The 18,015-nt window shown below is 36.7% G+C and overlaps 1 protein-coding gene across 1 annotated transcript; it reads right to left on the bottom strand.

Annotated features, from left to right (window-relative positions):
- Window positions 1–13,050: 13,050 nt before the first annotated feature.
- On the bottom strand, window positions 13,051–17,069 carry LOC143590589 (delta(24)-sterol reductase-like). The gene is made up of 3 exons (XM_077071025.1): window positions 17,043–17,069; window positions 14,411–15,674; window positions 13,051–13,523 (listed from the first exon to the last, which is right to left on the bottom strand). The coding sequence occupies exons 2-3, from the start codon at window positions 15,656–15,658 to the stop codon at window positions 13,080–13,082; spliced, it is 1,692 nt and encodes a 563-aa protein (XP_076927140.1). The 5' UTR covers window positions 15,659–15,674; window positions 17,043–17,069; the 3' UTR covers window positions 13,051–13,079.
- Between the last annotated feature and the right edge of the window lie 946 nt (window positions 17,070–18,015).

Below are 18,015 nucleotides of genomic sequence, written 5' to 3'. Positions count from 1 at the left end.
TCTGAATCTGAAGTGTAGTGATGCTGACGTCATGCTTGTTCGTTCTGAATCGGGAAATAAATGGGGGTGGGTGGTTCATGCGTCCGTTGCTTATTATATATACCCAAACAACTTCCCGGCAAATTGTGGAATATAGATAATATAATATTGGTTTTGAAAACAGAATCTTGGAAGCTGTTATACGTAAAATACAATATTTCATAACGAACCGGTTACACTGGCCGAACAACTTTGACGAGTAGGCTGAAAAAAAGATTTAAAAAAAAAAATATTTATTTTTCTTAGTAAACCTGTGCAACTGGTCCGGTTTTCAGGTCGGACTGATTGAACCGGTTTGGATCAGTGGGAGCTGAGCAAAGTACACAGAACCAGACCGATCAGTGGACCGAATCCAGGTCCGGTCCGGTCTCAACAACATTGGTAAAATATAAAATGATAGTTTTCTTATGTATAGGGATGTTTACGAGACGAACCGAACTGAGCAAAGACTTGTTTGTGCTTGGCTCATTTACAAAGTGAACCGGGCCAAAATCGACCCAAGCCTAAATCGAACAAGAATTTTATGAACATTTTTCGATCAACATCGAGTGTGTTTCTAATTACTACTTATTTCTTTCTACGCTTTGAAATTTTCTAAAGTTTGAAGTTGAGAGTATGTTTGGGATTGAGTTTGAAAAATGCTTATTGGCTTATTGGTTTTTTCAAAAAGTCAGGATTTGAAGCTTTTGAAAAACTGTTTTTTAACCCTTTCAGAAAGCTAAAATAAAAAAAGATTTTTGTGATTGCCAAACACATTTTTGTTAGGATTAAACGCACACACGAAACTGAACACACATGCGAAAGCAATAACGAACACGAGGATTTAACGTGGTTCGGTCTAAACTGACCTACGTCCACGGGTGGCAACTAGGTATTCTTTATTGAGTGACAATGATTACAAGTACATAATGTTGTTTATATAGAGACTGAACTAGGGTTAGTAAATTATTAAGCAAGAAATCTAAACCGGGTCGGGCTTCGGTCTGGCCACCCTACACCCGTCTGCCCTTTGGACTTCAAATAATAAACCGGGCCAACAAGGCCTACGAACCCAACAATCTTAACTTATTGGCTTTTTGAAAACACTAATAAGCCAATAAGCATTTTTCAAACTCAATCCTAAACATGATCTGAATATAATGTACATGAACACAAACTTCTAGTAGCCTGAAAACTTAAAGCAAGCAAATGAAGCTGTGAAATTGACGGAGTGAAGGAAATTTTAAAGGGCTTAAAAATTGTAAATTATCTGAACCAACCGAACCAAGCTTACCCTTGCTCATGCTTGGCTTATTTACAAACCAATCCGAAATCAAACGAGTATTTTCCAAACACTTTTCGAGCGAACGTCAAATAATTTGAACAACCCTACTTAGGTATGTGATTAATATGAAAGTTTTACCAAATTTATTTTAGAGAAGCTTTTTTATATGAGGTGAAGTAGAGGTTTAAACAAGTTCAAGCTTGAGTTTAAGTTTATTAATAAACTAGGTTAGATCCCGCGTTATATACGGACGGAAAGCATATAAAACTTCATATATATGTGTGTGTGTGCGCGTGTGTGTGTGCACACGTGCGCGTGCGTGTTATATCATTTTAATGAATTGTAAACGTCAGATAATCTAGCATTATTATTATTATTATCACATTGTTGTTTTAATTAAAAGAACCCAGCATACAAAAATAAATAGAGAAAAATAACAATTTAAAACATAATTCTAAGTTAGGCCACATATTTCTAACTTATACCATGAAACAAAAAAGACATATTAATTAAAACTTCATCATCTACTGAAATCATATGTTGTAAACTATGAAGCGTAAATATATAAATGTTGTAACATAAGTTGTGCGTTACAAAACTATTTTTATTAAAATAATAAAACATTTAAGTGCACAACATAAAAAATGCTAAAAATATGAATATAATTCAAGTTAGGCCACATAATTATAATTTTTGTTAAACCGTGCATTTAATAAAACAACAGTATAATTCAAACCTCGTGACTTAAACCACCATTTCAATCTAAACATCTATACATTTAGTCCAAACGTTCATAATAATTTCCCAAAATCCAAAAAAAAAATAAAATAAAATAACAAAGTCTCAAATTTTTTAAAAAAATAACAACGAAAATAATTAATTGTCTTTAGGAAAATTGGTTTTTATTGGTCCCAACTATTTCATTTTTGTTGGGGCTGGTCCCAACTTTCATTTTTGGCTGGCAACGGTCCCAACTTTAATACTCGTTTCTTCCACCAGTTTGCGACTAACGAAGCACTAACTCCGTTATGTTTTTGCTTACGTGTCATTCTGAGTTGTCAAAAAACATCTTACGTGGCAGCCACCGTGGATTATTGATTTATACTTAATATAACCTCGAAATTTAGGGTCTAAACTGAAATTATAAATTTGAAATATATTAAATTAATAGAAAATAACCCAACCCCCACCCCCTGTAGCCCGTATTCCCGATGAGCCGCCGCCGGCAACGGCGTGAGGCTCCGACCACCGAAAAACACCCCCTTTCAGCCTTCTTAACCCGTTAATTTAGAATAACGTAGTTAGACAGCAATAAACAACAATAATTAACATTCTAATTATATTTTAACGCCTTAACCGTCGAACTAATTCCCGTAACCTTCACCGGAAAATCGGCCATAAGCAATTAACACTGATTAATGAACTTCTTCACAATTACTAGTATAAATAGGACCCACACACCAATCTAAACTTGCTCATCCTCTCAATCTCACTGATATATCCTCTTTAACCCCATAATCCTTCCTCCAAGCTCGGAGCTTCGGCCAACTTCGTTCACCCCCTTTCCCGGCATCATTCGAGGTAATTAAAACATGGTTTTGAATCATTTTAATCCACTAATCAAAAACCCTAACTTAATTTTAACAAACATGGATTAGATTAATCAATTGGATTTCTAGGGTTTGCAGAATTATGGATGAACCTGTATTATTATATACAATAATCCATGGTGGCTGCCATGTAAGACGTTTTTTGACAACTCAGATTGACACGTAAGCAAAAACATAACGGAGTTAGTGCTCCGTCAGTCGCGGACTGGTGGAAGAAATTAATATTAAAGTTAGGACCGTTGCCAACCAAAATGAAAGTTGGGACCAGCGCCGACAAAAATGAAATAGTTGGGACCAATAAAAACCAATTTTCTTTGTCTTTATTACTCAATAAATGATAATTATAATAATTTATTTGAAACTTTCTTCAACTTAGGAGTTAATGTTTAAAATTAATGTTCAAATAAACATTTGGAATGTATATAAATGGAAAATTGATGAGTTGGAAGCCTATGTGGACATACTAGTTGAAGACCATGTGAAAACTTTGTATTGCTTGAATAGTATAGTAAGTTGAGTTTGAGCTTTACATTTTGATTTTGACTAGCCTTGCAAGCCTAAGCAAGTTTATTTGTATAAATATAATCACTTTTATTATATAGTATACTAGGATAGAGCCCGTGTGATACACAGGTGATAAAACAAAATGGAAGGTTGTGAAACTATACCAATTAAGAAAAAGAAAAGGCTAACATCAATTTATTCTAGTTGAGTTGTAAGCCACAAACATTTTAAATGCAAGGTAGTGAGTTCGATTCTCACCAACAACATATTTTTCATTTTATTATTCATGAAGGGAAATTGTAAAAATGGAAATGTGTACATTTGGAGGGTCTAATTGAATGACATGTGGAAAGTTATGTTGCTTTAATATATAGGTAGATATGTTTTGTTATATATAGAAATATATAATTAGTTTAAGTATTTTAAGAATTCGACAAATTAGGAAAGAGATGGGCTCAAGTTTCGGACATGAAACTAGAAACATGTCGAGCTTTAGCTCTAGCTCTTTAAAATCAAGTGAGAATTCGAATATAGATGAACTCTAGGTCAGTTAGACTCGTTCATGTCCTTAATTAAGTTTTTTTAATTAAAAAAGAAAGTTAACATTTTAAAAATCTTGAATTATATGTGTCATTTGATGCATGTCAAGTTAGATATTCAAATTTTTAATAATATTGGTTTTTAACACTTCTAACTTTCACTCGCTGATTAATAACACTCCCAACTTTTGATTTATTGTCCACCACTCCTAACTTTCCCCCTATTTGTTTCTAGCCTTCCGAACTTAACAGTTCTAGCTCTGTTAGTTTTCTTGCTGATGTGACATGTTTTTAATGACATAGCATGTGTATGTGGCATTTTTTAAAAAGTTGTGGATCCCACACCACCAACATATATTAACCACCACCACTAGCCACCTCCATCACCACCAACATTCGGCCACGCCAACAACCTTCGGATACCACCAACAACCAAGTGGCAGTCGCCACCGCTCCTGAAACCTAAACCAAGTGGTGTTTGTGTTTAGGTTAGGGTTTATGAGGAAGATGATAAAGTGATGGTGTGGGATCCACAGCTTTTTTTAAAACCACACACACATGCCATGTCATTAAAAACATGTCACGCCAGTAAGAAAACTAACGGAGCTAGGGTCCGTTAAGTTTGGAAGTACCAGAAACAAATAGGGTGAAAGCTGGGAGTGGTGGGTAACAAATCGAAAGTTAAGAGCGTTATCAGCCGGCGGGTGAAAATTAAGAGTATTAAAAACCAATATCTCATATTTTAAGTATTTAATTTGTGTTCTAAGAAATATGGTCTTCCAACTAAATATAAAATGTTAAAAGAACGACTAATTTACACACTTTTAAATGTACTCTAAATCTACAATCCGTAGGCTACAAAATTGTAACTTATACACATTTAGACGATTCTCATAGGCCGATAACTAAATTACCGATGGAAATGTGGAAGAATGGACAAGCCAGTATTATTTTTAACGATCAACTAAATAAATTTTATTTAAGCATAACTAGTTTTTATTTTATTAAAGCTCATTTCTAATGTTTTGAAACAACTATGATATCTTACTATTCTAATAAAAGGCTACTTTATATTGCCAATTGTCAAGCTCTCATCACTCCTCACTTTTTTTAACCCACATTCAATAATAAATTGGTATTTATTTCGGGTCAAACCCGCTCAAATAATGATTTCCGGATCCATATATTATTCAATCCATTTCTTTTCATTCAGCACACACCTTTCCCAAATAACAAACTCTAAGTTCCTAATGCTGCTATTAGTTCGCTGCCGTTCATCCCCACCGTTGCTATCGTTCATCTCCACCGCTGCTTTCGATTCAGACCTACGAGAGCGTTCATCCCCACAGCTGATTCAGACCACTACTCCGATATTACCCCTTTGTTCAGGTTTGTATTGATTGAATCTTATATTTAGAGTATCGATTGATTGAATCTTATCTTCTTTTTGTTATATTACAGCTTATAATCCTATAATACCCTTCGCCTCAATTTTGGATCTTGAAATCTATGACAAATTCTTAGAAATCGAAGTAAATACATTATTCATCACAATTATTATTATTACTATTATAACATAAGAAAAAAAAAGATCTTCATCGAAAGTGGATCTATTGTCATCTGCGTCTTAACATTGGCACAAACCTTAACGAATGCAAAGATTATTTTCATCTTAGAAAATATTAAATTGAAATCTAGAAAAGAAAACTGTTTTTCATAACGGAAATCGTTTTGCCTAATTTTGTTTTAGAAGCATGTAAATAGATTTACCTAATTTTGTAAATTGTGTTTATGATAATTATATATGGCTTTCATTTCATATATAGTCCACTATTGCTTGATTGTTCGATTATAATTATGTTAATTCTTAGTGACATTGTAAAAAAAACAGAGGATTTGAACTTACTGCACATACCATTGATAATTGCAAATTGATTCTTAATTTTCCTTAAGAGACGAATAGCATCTGGGTCTCTCTCTCTCTCTTGTGCGCGCGCAAGCTCATGTATTCAGAAATTGACCACCGAATTTGGTGTTCACTTGCAGTTGAACCCACGATTTAAAATTATGAGCCATTAGATTACAATTATGTGTTTATGATGCAGTTCTATTATAAAAATAGGTTAATCAATTATTGTTAGATGCTCACAGTTTTTTTCCCTCTTGGTGCATAACTATAAACCTTTTTTTTTTTATTTTGATTTGATGCAGTACCGTAACATGACTACAATTTTGCTACTTGAGAATATTTAGATGCACGTCCTGATGGCTGGATGGACCACGCATCAAAAAGAATAGCACAACTGTAAGCTTATTTTCATTTTCTAATAACCACATAAAGGTATATTTTGGTGTATATAATATTTTCAATTTTTTACATCATTTACTTGGTTGAGTGGTTCAAACTTGATAATTCCCATTGGTTCTTTTCTCACTTAATTTTTTTTTCTATAACCCTAGAGGCGCAAAGGATTGTAGCAACCTAACACTTTGTGAAGAGCACCTTAATACAATTTTTCCAGCCACCATTTCACCCTCCATAGTTTCACAAATGTGCTGTTGTTGGAAACTCATGTGATTATTTTACCCTGTGTAGTGTGTAGGTTCTAAACTAAGTAATTGCAATCAATTTGCTTATGAGTTAACTCTATTGTTCGTCAAAGAAACGCAATAGATTTTGAAATGTAGTTCTCACCAATTTTTTAAAACAGTGTAATTAAATGCGATTTATATATATTTCTTTAGTTATTGTTATTTATAGAATTCTATAACTTGGTGATCTTTTTTATAATAGCATTACCTGTTTATTAGTACATAATTAAGGTGTTTAGTATGGCTTAATTGCAATATGTATTTTTACGTTTATTGCCTATTGCCCATTACCGCGACCATCTATTATTTGACTATTTAGTTTGTTGTTTTAGTTCAAGTGTTTTTATTGTTTTCAATTTGAAATTGAATTGTCATCACACTTTCTTCATCCATATCATCTATTGCCTATTGCCCATGGGGCTCGTGTGTGTGTTCCGCCATTTTAGTAATTAAGTATCTAGATGATGCATTAAACAAAGCATATATGAAAGAAGCATATGATGTTAAGTTTCAGGGCATATTCTCTTAATTTCAAACATCTAATACCTTTTTTAAACTATGTGTTATTTTCCTTTATTATAGAACTAAAAGCAATTCAGTTGACTTATAACTGAATCACGATGCACTAAGAAGTCGTGGGAAATCACATGTTAAATATGTTCTATGATATTGCATCTTATCGCACTATGTTCATCATCCATCTCATCTTATAGGATTATTTGATATGTTTTTATGACCGCGCTAGCATTTATGAACTTAATTTTACATGATTGTTGATTCCGCCATTTTATCAAAACTATGATATGATATGAACTTAAACAGATTTATCATTTATGAACTCAATATGTGTATTTACATTGATAAATGTGTGACTTTTGTGATTTAAATATGTGTATTTACATTGATATTGAGGCTTAATTTCAATCTGTATATTTACGTGTGTTGCCTATTATCGCGTCCGTCTATTATTTGACTATTTAGTTTGTTGTTTCAGTTCAAGTGTTTTTATTGTTTTCGATTTGACCGCCAACATTACCTTCACATATATATCTATAGTTGTCAAGTGGCATCATATTACGGATTAAAAGGTATGATATATTATGGGTATATTGGTTTTTAATGTTTCCAACTATTGCCTTTTGGTCACTACTGGTCCCAACTAATAAATTGGCTATTGATGGTCCAAACTTTTAAAGTATTTGTTCCTAATGGTCCGCGACTAACAAAATCCTAATGTCGTTAGTTTCAGGTCGTCGGGAAAACATTTTTGGCCGGAAAATTCAAATTTGTTGCCGGAAAACACCACCTGAACACCGCAAATTGACTCACCGTTAACCAACTACCACCACTTGAGCACCATCAACCAATTTCGATGATGGTTCTAAGGTTCCGGCTACCTCAATAATTGGGCTTTTACTAGAAAAAGGTTCCTAAAGGTCTGATACGAAGTTACCAAGATGTTTTGGACGAAAATGTTGAGTTTTCGGGAAAAAAGTTGAGTTTTCCAGCCAAAACCGTTTTTCCGGCGACCTGAAACTAACGACGTTAGGATTCTGTTAGTCGCGGACCGTTAGAAACAAATACTTTAAAAGTTGAAACCATTAGTAGCCAATTCATTAGTTGGGACCAGTAGTGACCAAAAGGTAATAGTTGGGAACATTAAAAACCAATATACCTATGTTATGTGTATGAATATTTTTTTGTAAGTTTTATGGATATATTATCATTTATCTAGGGTTGGAATGTACTTGAAAAACTGTGTTTGTCACACGGACAGCAATACCTGGTTATATCAAGAGTTATAAGCAGACATATATGTTACGTTATCAAGAGTTACAAGCAGACATGAACTAAAGATTTTGATTTTTGATAAACGATGTATACCTACCAATAGAATCAGAAATGTAGTGTACAAGGAAGTTTTTAGTTATTTGTAACATATTTATGTAATCTTAGTTGTGTAATTTCTGTAATTTTAATGTAAATTGTAATTGTATTAACAATATATGATCATTTTGTTAACTGTGTTTCACTTAATGATTAAAGATTAAATTTTTTGTCAATTACTGTGTAATACACGAGCCTCAAACTAGTATGGTAATACTCTTCCCATCCCTCTCACTCAACCACCACCGCCTCCACCTAAACTCCGGCCGTCGGTGGTTATCACCACCGTCTCCTCCCTAACCTCCGACCGTCCCCAACCAATACTGCATCGACCATCGAAACTACCATCCGAAACCACCGCTGCACCCACAATCTCTACCAAATAACCACCAGTGGCCGCAGTAGTAACAAAATTACCAAGTCAGATTTGGGCACCATCTTCCTTCCATCACCTTCTCCAATCAGATCTGCGACCTTCTTCAGGGTTTACATTAAGTCAGATCTGCGACCTTCTTCAGGGTTTCCGAATCCAACATCGTCTCTCACTCGTGTATCACCGGAAGCTATCATCTCCGTCAATCAAACCGTTCAAATCTCACATAACCTCAGTGTTCTAATTGCCATAAACTTCAAGAAGGAAGTGGTAAAAGTTCTCAACTCGAAACTGCCGACACCGGATCTGTTTCTGCCCTTCTCCTGCAGAATCACCGGATCTGTTTCTGTTTCTCCGGCAGAATCACCTTCGAAACTACCGTACAAGCTTCCTCGGGCAGTGTGTTCGTGTCCACGGGAATAAAGTTATTATTATTTTTTGCTGCCGTTGGGGGTCCCAAAGCAAAAGAGTGAGCTTCTTGTAACCTGGCTGCCGTTGAGCTGTATTCATCATCTTCACGGTATACTCGTTCCTTTCTCACTATTATTATTATTATTAGTATTTATTATTATTATCATTAGAACATACGTGATCCGGATCTTTGGAGTTTATTTTCATTTTAAGATCTCTTGACTATTATTGTTATTGCTACACACTATTATTATTATTATTATTATTATTATTATTATTATTATTAGTTTTTGTTACTATTATTATTATTATTATTATTATTGATTTGGTGCTCTGTTGCTTGTGTTTGTGTGATTAGTTGCAACCATAGAGCGTAGGAACCATGACTATTACTTGAGACCATGTCCTGAAACGAGGGGTGTAGGAAAGAGTAAAGATAGGGAGTGTATATTGCGTTTGGCTTCTTGGAATGTAGGAACATTAAATGGTAAGTTGTTAGAATTGGTAGATGTGCTTAAAAGACGTAGGGTTCAGATAGCATGCCTCCAGGAGACTAAGTGGAAAGGACATAGAGGGGCTGAGTGTAATGGGTATAAGTTGTGGTACTCGGGGTCTGATGGAGCTAGGAATGGAGTGGGGTTTCTAGTGGCTAAGGAAATACACACTAGTGTGGTGGAGGTGATAAGACATAATGACAGGATTATGGTGTTGAAATTAGTACTAGGAGAGGAAGTTGTGGCAGTAGTCTCCGCCTACGCGCCTCATGTAGGCCTAGGGGATCAGGAAAAGAGAGAATTTTAAGATTGCCTAGACGCAGTGGTAGGGGGCATACCTAGGGGGAGAGGATTTGCATAGGAGGTGATTTTAATGGACACATTGGTAAGGCTAACGATGGTTTTCAGGCCGTACATGGGGGTTTCGGTTTTGGTGATAGGAATGAGACCGGAACAGATCTTCTAGAGTTTGCGGTGGCACATGACCTAGGTATTATAAATTCTTTTTTTAGGAAACAAGATTCTCATTTAATCACTTTTAGCAGTGGCAAACGCGACACGCAAATTGACTACCTTTTGATGAGGCAAGGAGACCGACGTTGGTGGAAGGACTGCAAAGTCATACCTGGGGAGGCAGTTGTGACTCAACATCGACTACTAGTGACAGATATAGCCTTCAGAAATAAGCTGACTGTTCGAGAGAAGAAAGGTACACCGAGAATTCGATGGGGAAATTTGAAGGACGAAAATCTCCTACTGTTTAAGGATAAACTCATACTGCATACGCGGGCTCGACTAAATGGGGACTCAACTCATATATGGGAAGCTATGGAGACAAAGATCATCCAAGTAGCAAAGGAAACTCTCGGGGTCACAACAGGAAAGACAAGTGGGCATAAGGAGTCTTGGTGGTGGAATGACGCAGTGCAAGACAAGATAAGGGACAAACAAGGATGTTTTAGGGAGCTAATGAGGTGCACGAATGAGGAGGAGCGAGTGGAATTGAGGGACAACTACAAAACGGCCAAGATAGAGGCGAAGAAGGCAGTGGCGGAAGCAAAGAAGGCGGCCTTTAAACGGATGTATGAAAGTCTAGAAACAAAAGAGGGGGAACATGCTATGTTTAAGATTGCCAAAGCCAGGGAGCGTAGAAGGCAAGATCTAGGACCGGTGAAGTTCATAAAGGATACAGATGGGCATGTACTGGTCAAGGAGCAGGACATCAAGCTAAGATGGCAAACCTACTTCCACAATCTTTTTAACAATGGGAGAGCTTACCAAGAAGAACATGACAACACAAACTTTCAACGACAACAATCGAATAACTTCTACTGCCGACGGATCACACGAGAAGAGGTGAAGGATGCACTTAGGAGGATGGGAAGGTCTAAGGCGGTTGGCCCAGACAACATACCCATCGAGGTGTGGAAGTGTCTGGGGGAGGAAGGAGTCATGTGGTTAACTACTCTGTTCAATAGTATTCTCAAATCACGTAAGATGCCAGACCAGTGGAGGAGCAGCGTTGTAGTTCCTATCTATAAGAACAAAGGAGACGCCCAATGTTGTGGTAACTACCGAGGAATCAAACTACTAAGTCATACTATGAAGCTATGGGAAAAAGTGATTGAGGTTAGACTTAGACGGGAAACTCAGGTTACGGTCAACCAATTTGGCTTCATGCCGGGGCGTTCCACCACAGAGGCAATACACCTGATAAGAAGATTAATGGAAAAGTATAGGGAGAAGAAGCGTGATCTACATATGGTGTTTATTGACCTAGAAAAGGCCTACGACAGTATGCCACGACAGGTGCTCTGGGAGTGCTTGGAAGGTAGAAGAGTGCCCAGGAAATACATAGAGATAATTATGGATATGTATACCAGGAGTGAAACAAGTGTCCGTGCGCCAGTGGGGGATACTGATTTCTTTCCTGTAGAGGTAGGTCTTCACCGGGGGTCAGCGTTGAGCCCGTTTCTTTTTGCAGTAGTCTTGGATGAGTTGTCAAAGTCGATTCAGGGGACTCTCCCGTGGTGCATGATGTTCGCAGACGATATTGTGTTACTTGCTGAGAAAAAACAAGATCTAAACATAAGGCTTGAGGAGTGGCGAACAACCTTAGAGACAAAAGGTTTAAAGATTAGCCGATCTAAGACGGAGTACCTCCACTGTGATTTTGGTGGGATAAACGACAATAAAGACGCACAAATCACAATTGAAGGGCAGGTGGTCCCGCAGGTAACGAAGTTCAAGTATTTAGGATCATTTGTACAGAGCGATGGGGAATTAGACAGTGATATGACCCACCGAGTTCAGGTAGGATGGTGTAGATGGAAAGCAGCCACAGGTATATTGTGCGACAAGAGTTTCCCGACTAAACTAAAGGGAAAATTCTATAGGGTGGCAGTTAGACCTGCAATGCTATATGGAACAGATTGTTGGGCCATCAAGAAGGCACAGGTGCTGAAGCTGGAGGTAGCAGAAATGAGAATGCTACGTTGGATGTGTGGGCACACAAGGCTAGACCGAATAAGAAACGTTGTGTTTCGCGAGAGATTAGGGGTGGCGAACATAGCAGACAAGATAAGAGAGTGGAGATTGAGATGGTTTGGACATGTAAAGAGAAGACAGACGATGAATCCTGTTAGATCCGTAGAAAACATTACTATAGAGGGGAGGAAGGGTAGAGGACGACCGAAATTGACTTGGGATGAGAGGATTAGGCATGATTTGATAGACCTAAACCTCTCCGAGGACATGGTTGAGGATAGGAATTCGTGGAGAAGTGGAATTAAAGTTAAGGATTTTTAGAGAGATTTGAATACCTTAGGGCTTAGACTTAACTTATTTAGGTCACATACCATAATGGTATTTCCCTTACATATATTATTATTATTATTATAATTATTATTAGCTTTTATATAGCTGTTAAACTGTGATCTTATTATTAATATTATTATAATTAGTAGTAGTTTTTATATAACTGTTAAACTTTGATTTCCTTTATTTTGCTTCATACACATGTACTTAGAGCCGAGGGTCTCTCTGGAAGCCACCTCTTTATCCCTTTGGATAGAGGTACGGTGTGCCTACATCCCACCCTCCGCAGACCCTACTTATAGCTTTGCTGTCGGTGGGATTTTACTGGGCATGATTGATTGATTGATTTTCATTTGAGTTTTATTTATATAAACCCCTCAGTTTGTTGGTCAACATCCAAATCATATATTCTAGTGGAATCAAATATTCAAATCAAACCAAGTTGTAAGAAGCTTCAAACAAGACCAAATAAAACCAAGTACGTGGATACAAGAAAACCAACAAATTCTAGCCTCCATTAACCACAACTAACCCTGAACTCGACAACGGCTAATCGGTTTCAGCATACGGGACGTCAACTTGCGCTTGCTCGGCTTCCTGAACCTCCTTCTCGGTCTTCCTACCTTTCTTACACTTATAATACACGCTCATAAACGTTCCCACAGCTCCATACTTGTTCCTGCACTGCTCGTAAAGCCCTGCATCAAACATCCTCCAAAAGTTTTTCTCGTTCAGTTCAGAAACTGCGTATTGTGGCTGGTACCCGTGGTTCTCGATTAGCCACCTTTCCATTCTACGAACTGCGTCGACTCCATCAAAAACCTCACCTCTTAACACGGGTCCTGGTGCATAGTAGACACCGACGTCTGTGTACATTTGAGCGTAGGGTGTGTCACCTTGTCTGCAATGTTCCTCAAATCCTGGCTCCGGGTACACCATGGTTTTGTATGGGAGCTTGTATAGGCGGTGTGGGCAAAGCCACAGGGGATATACCTGTAGATTATTATAAAAAGAGTGTAAGGGAATTATTATGTAATGTTTTTACATGAAGTAGAGGTGGGTTGGACGGCTTGGATAATGGGTCAAACAGGTCGGATCAAACACAGAATCTTTCGACCCGTTTAGCCGATTTCCCTTTAAAGCTATTTTTTGTAATGTGTTTCACATGAAAGTAGGGTGGCTTGGACGGGTTGGGTGACAGGTCAAATTCCGGTCTGCTCAAATTGGGTTCGAATTAAAACAAAATCTTCCGAACCTTTAGCCCATTTCCCCTTAAAGCTATTTTTTTAATGGTTAGGTGATTTGGGTGAAAGATCAAAACAAGTACTTTTGCTATGGGTCGAACAGGGATGGTGTCCAGTTTCAACCTTTTTATATAGATAATTAATGTCTTGAATAAGACCATTTGTTAAAATAATCATGTAACTTTTTTTAATAAAAAAAATTAAGTCGTTTTGAGCATTTGCAAACACTTTTTTTAATAAAAATTAAGTTCCACCAATGTGACTAAACCAACCATTTTAAAACTTTTATTAGCATGACCAATCAAAATAATGCAAACCAGACCATTTTAGCTAAATGGGTCAATATTAGCACCTCTAATTTTGACCCATTAGAGATACAACTATCCGAACCAATCTGTTCATAACTAAACGGGCCAACCCATTTTAAAAGCTTTTAAATGGTTTGACCAATATTGATAAAATACAGACCAACCCAGGCCGGTCCATTTTAGCCGAATGGTCTGAAATTATCACCTCTAATTTTGACCCGTTAACAAAAATAACTACCCAAACCAGCATATGTATAACTAAACACCCAAATAGCCACCTATAAACAAACAGGCAATGTAAAAAACTAAAAATAATAAAACATTTTACCTCCATCTCGCGATCAACCCATTCCAAAGCATCAGGAACCTTATAGAGAGGAACAAGCATATCTTGAATAACATGCATTTCATGATAATAATTTCTAATCGCTTCACCTTGTGTAGCTTTCAACAAAGAAACCTTTGGTGGCATCAACCATCCGAGTGAATATCTAAACCACCATTGATCAGCAAATGGCAGAATAAGCTTCCCTTCCCAATACAAACACCTTGTGTGCCTATGATAATATTCCCGAGTCGGAATGTACTCAACAAATTCCCCTTTTGTAAGTGCGGTTTGCGCATGCTGATAAAACCACGGTTTAAACCACCACCCGACGCTATTAATCTTGTTTCCTTTTTTCTTTGCTTCTTCTTTAGATGCGTATTTTCCCGTCATGCAAACACCTTCATGAGGATTGTAAATCATAGTTTCCACAAAATCAGGAACTTGTTCATTGTTTTCATCGCCGAAACGTGGAGCAAACGAGTCGATATATGCTTTTCCGAGTTCTTTAACGCTACCGCTAACGGGTGTGTAAGTTAATTTCATGTATTCTTTAATGGGTATGAGTTTGATTTCAGCAGATACTAATAAGCCCAAAGTTCCTTGAGACCATGGAATTGCATAAAACAGGTCGGAGTGTTCGTTATCTTTTGTGGCCCGAACAACCCGACCGCCAGAAAGAACGATTTCATAGGCCACAACGGTATCAGAAAAAAGCCCGTATAGATGAGAACTACCCTCGATACCGTACCCGTTGATCAGCCCACCAACGGTTAGATCATCGAGCTCAGCAACAACTGCGAGCGCAAGGTTCAGTGGGACCGTGGCCCGTGTGATTTGACCCATGTTGACCAATGGCTCACATTTTGCAATCATGCATTCTTGGTCGATTTCAAGAATGTTGCGGAAAGCCGAAAGGTCAACTTCGAAATGGCGGGCCCGTTTGTAGTCAACGTTTCTCATTCCAACAGCAATCCAGGGTTTTCGGGCTGTGCATACGAGCCCGTCCTTTGATGGGTTTCTTTCTGCGAGACGTTTAACTACTTTTTTGACGTTTTCGTCGTGTTCCTTTTGGCGTTGTTTGTATGACTTCCATTCGGATCTAACGTCGCCGAGATAAGTGAGGAAGTATAGAGTGAAGGAGATTGGAAGTACAACAAAAATGACAATAATCCATCTGAATTGGACAAAATAGTCAACCCAAATCTTCTTTCTTTTGGGGCGGAGCAATGGAGCTTCAAGATCAGGCATTTTGAGAGATCAAAATCTGTCACAATTATTTGTATCTTAGAAAAATAAAAAATGAATGCCTATAGTACATAAAGATAAGGTATAAACAGGAAAGTAGTATAGGTTAGCATAAAACCAAAAAATTACAAAAATATGAGGGGGTGTTTGACATTGAGTTTTAAATCGGTTATTTGATCAGTTTTGTTGCAGATACTTTAAAACTTTATATTTTATCCCTAATTTCCTATATATTATTACTAAATAATATCATTTTAAAAACACAACGCCAAACACCCCTTGATAATCTTTCATTAAATATAAGACCTCAATGTTTTCATAGCTATGTACACGCTACCCTGTTCTGGGCCCAGCCCAGTGGGCTCAGCCCAACCCCTGATCGGCCCAATAAACCAGGCCTAGAAAAGGATACCGGCTAAAAGGTATAATATTTATACAGTTTCATTTTTTTGTGAATCCAAAATAAATTTGTGGTGGTGGTTGGTGTTCTATACCCTTCAGCACATGCTTATATCTTAAGGGGATCCCTCACAACAATACAAGCATCATTTGCAGATATAAATATCACAATGAAGATCTATTTATAATCTACATGATAACAATAGATATATGAAAAAAATGTAGCAGCTGCCTTGGACCACAGAAACACTGAGCTATCCATGTGCACATGTGAAGACAGACAATTGCTTAATAATTGTATAAAGTACTGTTTTATCAATTAAATCTTGTACCCACAAAATATTATTGAAAACAACTCAACTACAAAAATAATAAACAACAATAACAAATAAACAAGCTAAAAACATATATAGTTCAGTTTCTCATTGGAAATCAAGTTTTAAGACAAAAAGAACACTAGTTTAGGAGGGGTGTTTGGATGTGCATTTAAGCTTATTATTGTGATTTAACATTGTAATAATCAGTGTTAAATGTTCAGGAATGTAGAATATTGAAATAAGCATAAAATGGCTAATTATCCTAGCTTTAAACAACTAGTTGTGTATGTTTTTTATTCCATAAATGGTAACAATCACTTTGAAAAGAACACATTCAAACAAAGACAGGGCAGTAAAATTGTTGAAATAAGTAGTCATTAATTGAATAATGTCTTACCAGATAAAAAATTGGATTCTATTGGGGACAGGTGAGTGCTGTCAATCAGAGATATTGCAGTACCAAAAGTCCAAAACTACATCCAACAATTATTCACATTATAGATCTACAGAACCCTAAAAATAGAGCACATGTATCAAAACCTTCAAATTTAGCACAGACATTACACTTAAAATCAGTATCACTACTAAACATCAACAAATTCACTTCAAAATACCATTATTATTATTATTATTATTATTAAATGAAGAGGTTATAGAGATTAGGAGAATACCGGTGGATCCGAACGTAAACGGGTCGGGCCTTCAGTGGCAGTGGGTGAAGTGTGATTAATTGTTTATATAGGAAATAGAAAGCTGTAAAAGGACTACAATATTCCACTCATTATTGCACCAAATCAGTCACAACGTGTCAATGTTGTAATATTTTTTAATAAACATAGAGGAGATTATAAATTTAGTCCCCAAAGATAGATATATTATAAAGTTATACCAAGCTTGAGGCTTATTTCGAGTTTTTTTTTAAAGCTTGAGCTCAGCTTGTTTTTTTATTTAAGCTTGGACTCGGATTGTTTTTTATTTATTAATTAATTTATATATGTTTTTGGTTTTTTTTATATGTTATGAGAAAAACATTAAACGAGATTAAGTTTTGCTCGAGCTAGGTTGTGTAGTGTAAAACTAATACATAGAAGCAGTGTTTTGAAGGGTCACGGTATTTGGGCTGTTTTCTAAAAAGTCAGCCGGGTTTTGCGGGTGGCAGTCGGCCTGGACCCGGTGACCCGGTGGGTCAACAGGTAAAACCCAAGTTTTCCTAAAATCCAAAATGAAATGTGCATCCCAGTATTCAAACTTGAGTCATTTTCGAGATAGAAGCTTTAATAATTATCCCATGAGCCAACCAACCAAGCTTCATTGATAACTTTATTGATCAAACATAAATCATATGTATTTGAAACGTAATGTATAAAACATAAATAAACATTAAAGTTTGTTATTATTATGATTTTTGGTTATTATTATTTTTTATATGTATTATATTTAAATTATTCATGACGTCATCCGGGTCAAACACCGGAGCCCTCCTGCGTCGGTGCGACCTTTGACCCAGTAAGGTTTCCGGGTAGACATCCGGGCCAGGTCTGAAAACATTGCATAGAAGTCTAAAATTAGGCCAAACTTAAATTTACACAAGGCTCAGGCTTGACAAGTTGGACCAATGGGTTTGGGTTTTCTCCTAAGAGTGGA

This window comes from Bidens hawaiensis, unplaced genomic scaffold (genome assembly GCF_021521415.1).
Source record: "Bidens hawaiensis isolate Kalapana, Puna unplaced genomic scaffold, B.hawaiensis_p1.1 tig00038674_1, whole genome shotgun sequence".
Classification (NCBI taxonomy): domain Eukaryota; kingdom Viridiplantae; phylum Streptophyta; class Magnoliopsida; order Asterales; family Asteraceae; genus Bidens; species Bidens hawaiensis.
The sequence above is the reverse complement of the archived record's forward strand: the minus strand, read 5'-3'. Positions and strand labels throughout refer to the sequence as shown.

Bases quoted from the DNA above. Each gene is read 5' to 3' on its own strand.
- LOC143590589 (XM_077071025.1), bottom strand. From the start codon at position 15,658: ATGCCTGATCTTGAAGCTCCATTGCTCCGCCCCAAAAGAAAGAAGATT. The intron at 13,524-14,410 runs GTAAAATGTTTT...AATAATCTACAG, and splicing joins GGGTTGATCGCGAGATGGAG to GTATATCCCCTGTGGCTTTG.